The sequence below is a fragment of the Grammomys surdaster genome, unplaced genomic scaffold (assembly GCF_004785775.1).
Source record: "Grammomys surdaster isolate TR1022 unplaced genomic scaffold, NIH_TR_1.0 164, whole genome shotgun sequence".
Classification (NCBI taxonomy): Eukaryota; Metazoa; Chordata; class Mammalia; order Rodentia; family Muridae; genus Grammomys; species Grammomys surdaster.
This window is the reverse complement of record NW_021604612.1, coordinates 3,499,895-3,514,293: the sequence shown is the minus strand read 5'-3', so window position 1 is coordinate 3,514,293 and position 14,399 is coordinate 3,499,895. Positions and strand designations below refer to the sequence as shown.

Sequence of the window (14,399 nt, the reverse complement as noted above, 5' to 3'; positions counted from 1 at the left end):
TCTGGATCTACACAGGTGGTCATACAGTTGTTGCCAGAAACAGACACAACTGTAAAAAGGATTGGGGAGGGGAGGGCTGAGCTTAGATTTCACATTCTGGATTCCCATTTGCAGATTAGTGTGCACACGCAGGTACGAAAGGCTCAGGTCTACAGCAGTGTTCCCCGGTTTACTTGTCTAGAAGCCCTCGCTGGGGGCGTTACCCCACAAACCAGCTGAGAAGCACCGTCCACTCGTGTGGAGCCACGGGATTTATTACATGTCATTTGATTGTCTCATGCTCGGTCCAGTGTGACCAGTCCTGAGGCCCGCACACTGGCGCCCAGGACACCTCACCTGGCTCTTTGCCTCAACCCCAGCAGAGGACTTTTGGGACTTGAAGAAGGGTACGTACACACGCCGGCCCTACTCGCTCTCTGAGAGCCCTAAACACAGGCACCACAAGGGAGACCCCTCTCTCACTGCTCGCTCCCAGGCCCTCTGGCTGAGTGGAGACGCCCCTTACCCTGCACACAAAACATTCAGGGTGCCACAGGGTGTTGAGGGCTGAAATGTAGTTCTCCAGGATGGCGCGGGCACAGCCGCCACACTTGGGTGCAAACATGTCGAAGTAATCTTTCCGACAGTAGGCTTTGCCGTCCTTCTCATGGAACCCTGAGAGTCGGAACCGGGTAGTGTTAAGAGGGTGAGGTGGAGCCACCCCCTGTCCACCATCGGTGAGGTCACCAGGTCACCCCACCTCCTTCTGAGACATCCCAGAGCATGACGGGCAGGCCCTTCAGCCCAGCCATACCTTCTGGACCAAAGAAAGCGCCACACTGGGCACAGAAGAAGTGTTCCGGGTGCCACGTGCGGTCCAGCGCTGTCACCACTTTCTGTGAAAGCAGAAAAAAAGAGCAGGGCACTCCCAAAGGCTCTCCTCCACACCTCACCCCTGCTCACAGCCGATAGAAAGAGGGCCCTCTCCTAACTGCAAGCACTAAGTATTCCGAGCTGAGGGATACATTCACATACACATACGCTCACGGGGTCACCTGTTTTATTGTGATTCCTACTTTAGAAGTGAAGGAACAGACTCCGGAATGTCCCTAACATCACAGATTGTGGGACGTGAGACGCTGGGACAGGAGACACCTGGCACCCAGCCCGCTGTCCGGCAAAGCTCCTAATGCCTGGGCCTCTGCACCAGGACTCCAGGATGGATGTGAAGCCACCTAACACACATCTGGGCTGCTGTGCGTCACCAGGTCAGACTCTCAGCCATGCCCTAACATTTCCTGCCTGTGTAAGCCTTGGGGTCGACCCTCCTCAGAAAGAGGACTGCGGACCACCGGAGATGAAAGGAACACACAGGGCCCAGATCCCAGAGGGGCAGCCCAGCTGCCGCAGCCCACCGCCTGCCGCGCCGGTACTCACATCCAGGATGGGCCCGTTACAGTAGTAGCAGCGTGGGGAGAAGAGGCTGTGGTAGTCCTTTTCACAGTAGGGCTGTCCGTCCCGCTCGAAGAAATTCCGGGAGCCAATCTCTTCCTGGCAGTGGGTGCACACGAAGTGCTCGGGGTGCCATGTCTTCCCCATGGCGGTCACAACCTGACAAGACAGACACAAAGTCACTCAGGGTGAGGTCAGGAGCCAAGGTCCCAGTGCCTACCTTCCCTGCTTACCTGCCCAGCGATGGGCTTCTTGCAGGCTCCGCAGACCCCTTTGGCAACGGTGGCGACTCCTAGCTTGTTCAGGTCGGACTGCAGACTCCCCAACATGCTGTCAAGCTGGCTCCCAGGCTTTGAGAGTCCCCCAGGAGGTGAGCTGCTCCCAGTTTTCCCCTGGGCCATGAACTGTGGACACAGAGAGAGTCGGTCAGATTTCCAGGGCCTGGTATAGGCAACTCACAGCATAACCCCCATGAGGCTATCCTGAACAGATGGGCTGACTTAGGCAACAGGCACACTGTCCTTTGGGGGGAGTGACATCAGCAGGCAGTCCGAAAGTCGAGGAGGGCTTCCAGCACCCAGCTGGATGATCAAGCCCAGGGACAACATGCCAAGCAAGAACTCAGCCCCCAGCCCAAGCACTGACCCCTCCCTCGTCCTGCCCTTCAGGGCTGCTCTGCCTGCTGCTGGGGGCCCAGCCGGCTGCCCACGGCCGCTCTCCATCCGCTCTCTGTTCCAGGCCCTGCATCTTAGGTGGGAAAGAGAGGAGGAGAAGACATTGTTTAAAAACTAAGATTGAGAGGCCTTGCCACTGGATTACTTCACACAGAGTTAGAAGATTTCTCCCTACTGGCAGTTGCAAAAAAACGATAGGGGACTGAGGGGGGCGGGGGAGGGAGGGAGGGAGGGGGGGGGGGGGGGCGGCATGGAGGGAGGGAGAGAGAGAGAGAGAGAACAGAAGAGAGAGGCCCAGGAGAAGGGGAGGGAGGGGGTGAACTACACAGGTAGACAATGAGGCCTTGATAATGGCAGACCCAGGCCAATAAGGGCAGAGACAGTTAGTTCGGAGTTTCCAGTGTGGGAATGGCCTCCTCGGCTGACGGACCCAAGGGAATGGGCAGGTGTGATTTGCTGAGTTGGTGCCTAGCTATCAGGCTCAGGAGGACCCAGGGTCAGGCTCGAGAGAGGGCTCAAGTTACTGTCAGGGCTGAGGACGGAGGACAGAGCCCTCGTGCTTGTATGAGTGCATGCCTCCGCAGCATCCTCAGAGTTGGGAGGTGGCTCAGGATGAGACAGGGCACAAGTAGGGCAAGGTACTAGGAGGCCTGCCTGCATCGGGTGGAAGAGTGTGTCCTCATTGGTCTGGCAGCCCACAGACCTCACGGTGTGCGTTACGGAAGTAAGACCAGGAGGGCCACGCCCGCCCTCCTCCTGGGGCTTTCCCCCTGCAGTCTGCACCCCAGAAGAAGCAGAAGAACCAGCCAAGGGCCCTGGACAGGAGGGAGTGGGCGAGCCGGGCTGGAGAGGAGAGCTGCTGGCCGAAGTGTCAGGGTGGTCCTGGAGCAAAGGGGCAGGAGGAGAAGGAGCCACAACAGAGATGGTTCTTCTCAGGGGGATGGGGGAGTCAGGAGGGTAGACAACCTGGGCAGGAGAGAGGGTCAAGAGACAGGAAGGTAAGAATTTAGCAGCCAGTAGAGGGTGGAGGGGGTGATGTGGCCAGCCTTGTCAAAAGGCCATAAAATGTAGAAACCACTCCACTGCCCCAAAATCTTTTTCAGCCTGCACTAGGGCTGAGGGACCTCCAGACCCCCACTTCCGGGCTAGGGCTGCACCGGCTGGCTACCTTCTCTACCAGCTGCCCCCCGGCCCGCCGCCCACGAGGCTGCACAGTGATAACCACGCCTTCCGTCAGCCAGTCCTGCGCAGAGGGCCCTGCCTCCTCCTCTGCCGCCAGCCGGATGCCCAGCCGGCCCTGCAGCTCCGCAATGAGCTGCTCCTGGGAAGGGCTCCTGCTCAGGGTGGCAGGGTCCAGCCTGCGGCGAGGGGAGGGTTCCCGGGACATGGGATGTACGTGGCCTGTCTCCCGGCTCCTCCTGATCACAGAGCGGATCTGGGGGAGGAGGAGGACAAAGCCATCACCATCCCGTTCCTGGTAAGGTCCACACCAGGGGTCAAGCGAGGTCAAAGCAGAACAACCCAGAGGCAAGCTGAGGCAGGTGAAAGCAGGAAGCAGACAGAGCCAATGAGCATCCTATGGCCCAGCGTTCACTCCCAAGTCAGCCTCTAACCACGGACAAGACACTTGTGAGATGCCAGCTGCTCTCTCCATAACAGAGGCAGCGGGACTCTGCTGGCTCACACGTGGAGTCACACGGCAATTATCTGCTGTTCCTACTCCTCCCTCGCTTCCCTCCTCATGACTTAAGTAGAAAGATGGAGGCTTCTCTTTCCTTTACGCCTTTTAGCCAGTGTTTGTATGTAGTTTATGTATTACTCATAAGCTTACTGAGTTGTAGTGTTGGGGGAAACGGTTTGGGAAGAAGGCATAAAGTCAGAATCCTACAGGAAACAGATAAGAGCCGGGCACGGAAGCACACAGCTAGAATCCCAGCACTGAGGAGGCAGGACGAACAGCCGGGAGCGGAAGGAAGGAAAACCATGTACGTGTTTTATCCACTTTCCAGGAATTATCTCAGCTAACTTCTACCTCTGCATGACCCTGGGAAGTGCGCTAGAGTATTCCCATTTTACAGAAGGGAAAGCTGAGCCTCTGGGTGGTTCCCCAAGTTCACATGGGTAGCCAGTGTTGTGCGGATCTATGAGGGTCGCAAATCCACGCATCTAACCACTCTGTACACTGAAATGCCAGGACAGCTCCTCTAAGGGACAGCTTAAGAAGCAGGAGGCGGAGCATCACAGGAGGCTGGCCCCCCCAGGATCACTGCCAGACACACCTTTGTGTCGTCCCTTGGCACTTTCTGCCCAGGCAGATGCTCATAAGGGCAGCATGCAGTTAGCAAGGAGTGGCCCACACTCAAGTCGTGCCAGAGCCATGCCTAGTGACCGCACAAGCTGGTGCCTGCCTGGCCAGAGGTGGAAATCCTCTCCAAGGTGCTGGGTGTCCCCATGGCCATGGCATGAGAAAGCGCCGGCTGTTCCTCCCTGGCCTCCAGAGCAGCTTCGGTGGCACCTTCTGGGTTCCCTGGGTTCTCGAGTGCCTCAGTAGGTCCACCAAGGCTTCCCTTCTGAGGAATCTTCCCACCTAGCTGCTCCTTATCCCCCAGGGCAGGACAAGTGCTTTCCAGGCCCCCTGGTTCTGACTGTGCCCTCTCCTGCAGGGCACAGTCCCTGGTGAGAGCCCAGGTGTCAGGGAGGACAGCTTGCCGGTCCAGTGCCACAGCAGGAGGCTCAAGCCCTTCCTGAAAGCTGTAAGTCACTCCATGGAGAATCTCAGGCCTGGATGCTGTCAAAGCCTGTGGCCGTCTCCAGATGGGAGCCCCAGTCTCCTCTGAACACACGTGGTTGGCCAGTGGCCCCTGGGATCCTGTGCTCCCAGCAGGGGGTGGAGTGTGGCACGGGGAAGGCCTACAGGGGGGACCCATGGAGTCCATCAGCCCAGGCCTCACTTGAGCCTGGCTCTTCGCACCACATGACTGCTGAGAAGCCACCACAGAAGGATACCTTGAGTTCTGAGTGTCAGACATCTCCTTAAGACTACCCAAGCCAAGCCATCTGGAAGTGACAGAAGGTAAAAAGACCTGACTGTTTCCTTCTGTGCAGAGGGCCTCTGGGGTGTGGTCTCCAGAGGAGGGTTTAGTGGGAGGAGGAGGATGAGGAAGGGTGCGGGGCGGGGGTGGAGAAGAGACGGGCAGCAGTCCCTGGGAGCTCAGCACCACAGCAGAAGTGCTAGTCTGGAGGAGAAAGACATAGGGAAAGAGAGAGAAACGGGGAGAGGTGAGCAGGGGCAGGTGTGGCCTAATGTCTGAGAACCACCATCTACATTCGTGCCATAGTAAGGCGCAGGGTCTCTGGAAAGGCTCCAACCCCAGGAATGCTTGTCCGACCTGGTCTGGGTCTCCTCTGCACCTTAGGAGACCCAGGCATCAGAAGGCAGCCACAAAGCCGTGCTCACCGAGTCACCAGACTAAGCATGTGGGGGCTCACAACGGGGTGCACACCCAGGGGAAGCTGGCCACGGGCACCAGCTCCGCGCACTCCCCACCCGGCCGTCCCTCCTCTATATTGAAAGTTATTTCTCCAGTGCTCAGCAAGAAGCAATGTGGCTTTTCCTCGAGGGGCCTGGGCTACGCGGTCCAAGGAAGCAACCGCAGCGTCCCAGGATAAGCACCAGCGCAGCCAGTGTGGATCCCGACTCGCTTCCCACTGCTCAGAACCATGGCAACAAGGTTTACAAGTCCAGACTGTGCGGGCACCCAGTGTCCGCCTCTGCGCTCCAAGCACGAGTCCGGCTGACGAGAGACAGGAGGCACCTTTCCGGGCCAAGGACGGACAGACCGCCCGGCTCCTGTCTCATATTCCCTAAGCTGCGCCCCAGAGGTCTCTGGCTGACACACATGGAGCTGAGGTCAGCAACTACTGGACAGCCCTGTCAGTATTAAGCCCTATCAAGGCAATACATCTTCTAAATAAAACACCACGGACTGGCGGGCCTGGAGACCCTGGGAGGAGAAGGTGGGACATTTCCTGCTGATGGGCCAAGGGCCTGGAAGGTTGGGTTTCCCACAGACGGGGCTCTGGGGACTCAGGCCCCAGGAGAACAGTGGAGGGTGGACAGAGGCTGGCTGCAGAGGCCTGGAAATCCCATCCCCACTGGCAGAAAGAAAGCGGTGTTCTGAGGACAGCTAGCGTGGGAGATCCAGCTCTGGGGCCAGTGACCTCTCAGGCATGGGATCCCGATCCCACAGGCCTAGCAGAACACACCCTCCTCCAACATGAGCAGCCATCAACACAGGGCTCTTTGTTCCCGTGTCCATGCCTCCTGATCCCCTTGACCTGGGTGGCTGGGAACACCAGGAGAGGGAGGAATGTCCCAGCTAAAAGAGTCTCTGGTTTCTCTGCCTTCACTGGCTGCTAAGTTCAGTCTTACTACCAGCTAGCCTCTCTTCCCCCAGGGCGCTGTGGAGCCACAGGCCAGCTACTCACTGAGGTCAGATAATGGATGGGGGGCAGAGAAGACAGGGGTCACAGGGCACCTTGAAATCTGACAGTGAAGCCATGAGTTCGTCCAGTTCCCTGGTGGCCGAGGAGGCCGAGATCCGGGTCTGCTGCTGGCTGGAGGTGACTCGCTGTGGACTGTTCATCTCTCCTTGGTTCACAGTGATGGCTGGGCTGCAAGGCAGGCGCAGTGTCAGCCGGGAGCCTGGGGGCCAGACTCAAGCTAAACAGCACCCAGGACCTTAGGGACCCCCTTCCCTGGCAGAGACTGTGCCAAGGGAGGTAGCCAGAGGAAAAGGCAGGCAGCTCAAACAGGACCCTTACAGGAAGACAGCCTACCAGGGAAGGGCAAGCTCGCCTGTTAAACATAGGGAGTGAGACCCTACCTCAGAATGAACAAACAAGACCTAACATTTCTAGGCGTGTCCTGTGGGCGCCAGAACTAGGAGGCAGGCCTCTGCAGACATGGACTGTTCGGTCTCACTCAATCTACCTCTGTCACCTCATCCTGTTATCCCTGTCTGTTAGGCTACTTTACATTCTCGTGTGGTTCAGACTGACCTGGAACTCACCGTAGAGCCTAGACGGGCCTTGAACATGAGACTCCCCCCAAGCCCCGACTTCCCAAATGCTGGGGTCGTGACCACTCATCACCACGCCTCACGTTGGCTTATTCCAACTTATGGAGGGAAAGACAGACTCTGAGAGCTGAGTAGTGACTGGCACAGCCAGGATTTAAGCCCTCTGGGGCATTAGCAAACCTGTGCTAACAGTCTGAGCCACAGACGGCCTCCAGCACAGGGCTGATTGATGGCTGGTGCGGCGGGGTGGTAGGGGTGGTACCCGAGTGACTCATTGTATCCCCAGGGCCTGGCAAGTAACAGGCACTTAGGGGACCAGGTGACTCTAGGGCTAAGTGACAGGCACTACAGCCTGGAGCCTGTCTGGGCAAGCCCTTCAAGAACTTCCCCGGCGGGCGGGGAAAGCCCAGTGAATACTCACACAGGGCTGGGCACGGAACTCTCCAGTTCATCCAAGAGGCTCTCCACGCTGGGCCGCACGTCCTCCAGGCCCCGGCCTCCATTTCGCTTTGGCTTCTCTTTCATGAGGGGCCCCGCTTTGCCCCCAAGGGGACTGTTATTTTCTGGGATGCCATAAAGGGGGCTCAGGGCTCCGGGCAATGGGGGGCTTGATTCGGCTTCATCTTAGAAAAAAGGAGACAACATGGTTGCTCATCCCTCAGTCCTCTGGGGACCCGGAGGCTCGCACCCGGCCTGGACACCCGGCAGTACCTGCGGGGAAGCCGGGAGGACTGTGCTGCACCGCGTTCAGCTCGAGTAGCAGCCGGTCAAGTTCGGAGAGGTTGCTGCCCAGCGAGGAGCTCATGACGGTAGGCGAGGGCTCCGCGGACTTCTGCTTGTTGGGGAAACTTCAAGAAGCAGAGGAGAGGAGTGAGACCGCTCCACCTTACACTGGATGCAGCAGTCCCCAGACTGCTCAAGGCCCAAGAGGTGGACCGTCACAAGTCTCCTCAGCCAGGAGGAGGAGGAGGAGGAGGGAGGGCAGGGAAGGAATGTGGTGAGAGAGGAGGAAGGAAGCCTTGCTTCAGTTCCTCAACCACACAGATGCTGCGAGAGCCCAGCCCACCGCTGGGAGGTGTCTGGGAGGTGGCAGAGGGAGCCGGCTGACAGGCACAGGGCATGGTAGGGGCCTCCAGGCCTCTGTAGCTAAGCCAATGACCTAGAGGTTCCCAGAAGCAGGGGCTGGCGTGGGTACTGGCTCTGTACCTGTAGACGTGCTCTTCCTCGCCTGCCCGGGAACAAAGGGAGCCGACGACGCCGTCCTGGGGGTTGGAGGCACTGCAATTTTTAGCACTGGAGCTGTACACAGGCGATGGGGATGGTGGCTGCGGAGGGAATAACAATCAGGCCTGTCCCTGAAGAGAGACAGGAACAGGAGCGAGGAGCAGCCGGCCCTCAGGCAGCTCCTGCTTACAGCCTGTCTCACCAGGGAATTTCCACAGGCTGTCAGGTGATTAATACTTGGTCACTGGTCCCTCACATGGTGCATAGGAAGGACCGTGTATGGCTGGGGAGAGGCCATTCCCCCAGCCTCATTTCTCCAGTGGCTTGACACAGGCCTTGGTAGATCAGCTCCTTTTCCCCCTAAGTCCCTGAGGGCTTCTCAGATGCCTACCCCTTACCTGCTGGTGAGCGTATCTGGAACCACTGGGCTGCCACTGGTCTAAGGGGTCCAGGACCGTGCCATTGAGGGCCTCGCTGGATGGGGGCGGAGGGACCGGAGGTGGCACTGCAATCTCCTGGTATGTGTGATTTCCAGTTGGGTAGGAGTAGGGGGGCTCCTCTGACAAGAACACTGGCCGTTTGGAGATGTGGGAGGTGGTAGATTCCAAGTCTGCCAGTAGGGCATCTGCAAAGAAAAGGTGTCCACCAGTGAGCGCCGGCCCTACCGGGAACTTCCCGGGGATGGACGGTGCCCTGCCTTCCTGAACCTCAGGTTCTCACACCTGCTGCCCTGTCCCCAGCCCAGACTGAACGTGCTTTGGAGGCCTTCTCTGGGCTCCTCCCTCAGGGGCTAGGTGCCTGTCTCTGCATTCCTCCCGACAGGCCTGTGTTGAGGCTGGTGTAAGCTAGAAATGCCCGTCTGGAACTCTTGACTCCACAGGGTGACTGGGGGAACCAGGTAGGGGGAAGTCCCAAATCACGCCACAGTACAGGGAGGGGCTGGGTAGACAGAGCCAGGCCAGGAGGTGGCCCTAGGGTGCACTTGTCCTCCAGGTCAACGGGGAGCAGAATTCCATGCCCTAAGCCCCTCCTTAGGCTCCAGGCTACGGATAAGGTATGCAGAGAGGCTGGGGGGCTGGCATGAAGCCAGCTCAGTATTCACCACCCCCTCAACAAGCTGGGGGCAAGGCGGCTCTGCTGACTGCCTCTGCCAACTGGCAAAGAGCCCAGCCCTAGAGGCTCCGGGGCCCCAGACTGTTTAACTGTTAACGCAGGGGCCCAATCGGCCCTCAAACACAAGCTACCATTGCCCCGGCATGCGGTAGCCTACAGGGACCCAGGTTCTTGACAAGAATACAGCTACAGAGGCAGGAGCTGTGGGTACTGACCTTCCGGCCTTCCTCCTCCTGTGCTGAAACCCTCCACAGGGCTACGGCCTGGGTAGAGTCCAGCCCCGAATGCCACACCCTCCTCCTGGACTGCTCGTTGACCTGTTTATGCTCACTCAGCCTCTAGTGACCGGCTTCCCTGGCCTCCTGAGTGACAATCACAAACGCAGTGACCGCACTCATCACGTCTATAGGGAGCATGTGAGGCGTTTACACACAAGGTCACAGGTGACCCTTCTGGTGACCTAAAAGGCTACAACTATTCTCTTTAGAGCTGAGAGGAGTGGACTTGGAAGCTCTGGGTACCTGCCCCAGATAACAGGGCAGGAAAGGACAGGGTCACGTGACTCCTCAGACTCCCCAAATTCCAGACCCCAAGCCTAGGGAGGCCCCCGGCTGTCAGTCTGACCTTTGCTGCAGCCCTGTCCCCAGCCCCACTCCCACTCAGAGAGAACCTCATGAGACCTGTGAGGCCATGCTGTCTCCCAGTGGCCCTGCTTACCAGCATCACTAAGGTGGGTACACCTACCCCTGGCTCCTGCCGTACAGCTGGAAGAGAAACTGTTCCGAGGCCCGGACACTGGGTCCCAGCCTCCTACTGCTGGAAAACCTCAGCTCCTGAGGCTCCTCCCCTTCCAGGTCCCCTGGAGGAGTTCTGACTTCCTGTCTCCAACAAACCGGAACTACGGGGGTAGTCTATATGTGTCTAGGTAAGGGCATAAAAGGAACTAACGTCCAGGGCCAATCCCAGAGGTGTCTCTAGGGCCACACCTGCTGTCCATTTCCTCTGGGCCCAACCCACAGTAGGCGGAACCCCTCTTTCTCCATCTTGGACTGAGGCTACTGGGAATCCCTGCAGTCCACCACAGAGAAGGCAACAGATACAGCCCTGGTGGGCTGCCGAGAGCAGCTCCAGTCCTGAACCGTTACCAGGGCCAGAAGCGTCACCTATGGGACCAGTCATCCTCCCCAACAGTGACACAGTGGGCTAAGCTGAGTCCCCATTGCCCAAGTCCTCCATCACACAGTTCCTTGGGCTCCAAATCCTCCGAGGCAGACAAAAGCCTTCCCCGCTAGACAGTGAATCGGGGATGCTGCTGCCCACACATCACTTCCCTGTGCCCTGCAGCGCGCTGAGATCCCCTGTCTGGATTTATTGTATGAGATGGATTCTGGCTTGATTTTTTTTTTTCTATTTTATGGTGCTAGAGGTAGATCCTAGAGCCCTGTGCATAGTCGACTCCACCTGTACTAGGGTACAGCCTAATGCTTGGGCTTGAGACAGAGCCTGGTTATGTAAACCAGGTGGCCCCAAACTCTCAATTCTCCTGCCTCAGTTATCACACTCAACTTCCACGAGCTTTTTCCATTTGTTTGTTTTCTTTCCTGTGTGTGTGCCCACGTGTGTGCGGTGTGTGTGGGTGTGTTCACGTACACATGCTTTGCTCACCAGCTCGAGCCTGTGTGGAGGTTGGAAGTCAGGGTCAGGTACGTTCTTTATCGTGTTCCATTTTGTTTCTGTAGATTGCTGGGTTTTGTTGCTTTGTTTTAAGATTTGTTTCTTTATATTGTATGTGTCTGAGACTTTTTGTTTTTGTTTGTTTTGTTGTTCTGTTTGTTTTGAGACAGGGTTTCTCTCTGTAGCCCTGGCTGTCTTAGAACTTGCTCTGCAGACCAGAGCTTTGAACTCAAGAGATCCACCTGCCTCTGCCTTGCAAGTGCTGGGACTAAGAGCGTGCCCCAGCACCGCCTGGCTCCTAAGACAACTTTGTGGAGGTGGTCCTCACCTCCCACTCTTGTAGGGTTCTAAGTTAACCTTGGGTCACCAGGCTTACAGTTCCCATTCTCAACCACTCAGCTTCTGTTGTTTTTAAAGATACATACGGTCTCTCTAGGTAATCCTGGCTGTCCTAGAGCTCTCTATGTAGACCAGGCTAGCTTCCACACCTTGTTTTCTGAAAGGGGGGTTCGCTAAACTGGCCACCGAGTCCCTGGGATCCGCCTGTTCCCACCTGCACGGCACTGAGTACAGATGTGCATTGATCGGCACTGAGATTACAGACGGGCATCAGTCGGCACACGCAGGACGCTTGCAGTGGGAACTGAGGAGCTCTGGTCCTTGGGGTTGAACATCAAGCACTCCAGCCGCTGAGTTCCCTCCCCAGATTGCTTGTTTCCCTCCCTCCCTTCCAATTTATGAAGAAGAGAGGTTTGGGGCCACCGGGATGGCTTACCATGCTTGCTACTAAATCTGATGGCTTGAGTTGGATCCCTAAAACCCAAAATGGGAGAAGGAAAGAGAACCCCTGAAAGTTGTCCTCTGACCAACACACACACACACACACGCACACACGCACACATGCACACATACACATACTCACACACATACACACACTCACACACAGAAACGCATACACAATAAACACAATATAATTTAAAAAAAAAAAATAAGGAGGCTGAAGAGCCAGCCCGGGGGGTTAAGAGCACAGACAGTTCATGCAGAAACCCCAAGGTAGATTCCGAGCACCCACAGTAGGCAGCTTATATCTTGCTATAGGGGTTTCCAAAGCCTCTGGCCTCTGCAGGCACCTGCACCCACGCACACAAACACAGAGACATATACATACTTAAAAGTCAATCTTAAATACAAGGAAAAAGACTCATTCAAAGCTTACAGAAGAGCCGTCTGCCATGTGAGTACCAGATGGAAGGACCGGGCCTTGAACTCGGACCCAGCTCAACTCCAGGACTACTGACCTCTTGTCTTTAAAGCCCAGTCTGATCAGTCAGGTGTCTGTGTTGGAGAGATACCTCCACAGTAAAAGCACTTGGTTGCTCTCGCAGAGGACCTGGGTTCAGTTCCCAACAGCCACGAGGCGGTTCACAACCACCTGTACTCTAGTGACAGGAAAATTCAACACCCTCTCAGACTCTGTGGGCATTTAATACACCCATACACGTAAAAACCATTTTCCAATTTACCTTATTTATTATTTACTCGTGTGCACTTGTACATGAGCGTGGTGGTCAGGGGACTGCATGCAAGCGCCCGCCCTCCCCTTCCCGTCTGTGACAGGAACTGCACTGCGTATGTCAGCTTCTGTGCTGGGGCAGCAGATACACACCACTGCCCGGGTTTACGCGGGAGCTGGGGACGTCGGGCTTGCCTAGCAAATGCTGTTACCCACTGAGCTATCTCTCTGGGCCTCGACGTGAATAATCCTCACTCTGCAGTATCAGAGATTTACAAGGGCTGGCCCACGGTAAAAATGCATCAGCTGCCAAATGTCAGACCTAGTTACTCTGTGACACCTAGAAAAAAGACCCTCCTTAGTCTTTCCTGAGTAAAACCGGGTTCAGCCATGAAAACAGTCTGGACCAAAGCCACAGAGTAAGCAAGGAGCATTCAAAGTCCTGCATGGTGGTGCACACCTTTAATTCCAGCACTCAGGAGGCACAGACAATCGGATCCGAGTTCAAGACCAGCCTGGTCTACATAGCAAGATCCAGGAGGGCAGGATTATACACAGAAACATTACCTCAGAAAACAAAAACAAAGAAAAAGAAAGGATCACTCAAAACACTATGTATATATGTATATGCGTGCATGCATGTGTGTGCATGTGCCAAGGAGAAAGCACACTGTTCCCCGCTCTCCTCTAAATGTTTGCCTACCTGAGAGAGAGGAACTTTGGCAGGTGCCTACCCAAGCACAACCTCTGACATGGCTTCCTCTTCTCTCTGCACCCTTACTTGAACAGGGCTTGGAGTCCCCGTGACCCAGGGCCCCTCACTAGTTCTAAGGCAATATAGGAGGCAGCCGAAACACAGACCCTGAGGCTCTGGGCCCTGTGCTGTAACCGCCTAGCATTTCCCATAGGTCACTAACTGGTAAAGGCTAAAGTCCCTGAAGCACAGCAAACTCCTCCCCTGGCTTGAGTAAACACAGCCAGGATGGGGCTTCAGGAAGCTGCCTCCCTGCCTGCCAGTATTCCCCAGACTTCAGCCATGGCTGCCAGCTTTTGCTAGCTCTAAATAGACAATTCACACTGCAACGGCCCCTTCCTCTAGCACAGAGGTCAGACACAGATCCACCACCACCTCCACTCTGCTTCTCCCATGCTAAAGGACCCAGAGCTGGGGTGCCTCAGAGTGCTTTCAGCATCACGCCACTAAATTGTTGGGTCCGGGCTTGACACCATTTCAACTAAAGCCTGGGCCAGAGGCTTGAACCCACTGGAGGGGAAAAGCAGAGGACAGGCAGGACTCTCCAGCCCTGGGTATGGATGGACAAAGGGCAGGGTGCAAAGTACCAGCTAGCCAGGGGCACAAAAAACACGGGCGCTATGCAAGCACTGTTGAGTAAGCATGCAGGCCATCCGCTGCTGACCACCAGAGGGAGCCATTGGTCCATCACCTTCCTGCCATCAGGGATAACCTCATGTAACCGCAGAATTTTCTTGCTGAGCCGGGGAAAGACTAGGGAGTCCCCAGCCATAGTGAGAAGTTTCAGTCTCAAGAGAAACTAGAGCCCGAGGCACAGAGCTGGCATAGAAACCAGCCTGAGTGTCAAGACCCTGGGCATGCAAATCGGGACATCTGGAGGCGCAGTTGGAGGAGCGTGGCACAAGTTCAGGAGTCCCACAACCCAGAGGGACACA

At 56.5% G+C, this 14,399-nt stretch overlaps 1 protein-coding gene across 6 annotated transcripts in view; it reads right to left on the bottom strand.

Annotated features, from left to right (window-relative positions):
* Positions 1-14,399, bottom strand: part of Pxn (paxillin) — a 46,322-nt gene that overhangs the window by 2,310 nt on the left and 29,613 nt on the right. For 3 of the 6 annotated variants that reach the window (XM_028765391.1, XM_028765393.1, XM_028765394.1), the window contains exons 2-11: positions 8,809-9,035; positions 8,393-8,511; positions 7,898-8,034; positions 7,608-7,809; positions 6,644-6,779; positions 2,077-2,178; positions 1,665-1,835; positions 1,417-1,590; positions 794-875; positions 506-654 (exon numbers count right to left, since the gene is read on the bottom strand). In XM_028765391.1, the coding sequence (XP_028621224.1) occupies positions 506-654; positions 794-875; positions 1,417-1,590; positions 1,665-1,835; positions 2,077-2,178; positions 6,644-6,779; positions 7,608-7,809; positions 7,898-8,034; positions 8,393-8,511; positions 8,809-9,035 (1,499 nt within the window). Of the gene's footprint in view, positions 1-505; positions 655-793; positions 876-1,416; positions 1,591-1,664; positions 1,836-2,076; positions 2,179-6,643; positions 6,780-7,607; positions 7,810-7,897; positions 8,035-8,392; positions 8,512-8,808; positions 9,036-10,267; positions 10,345-13,413; positions 13,508-14,399 lie in introns of those variants that run through there. The other 3 variants (XM_028765395.1, XM_028765396.1, XM_028765392.1) reach the window with 3 other exon arrangements.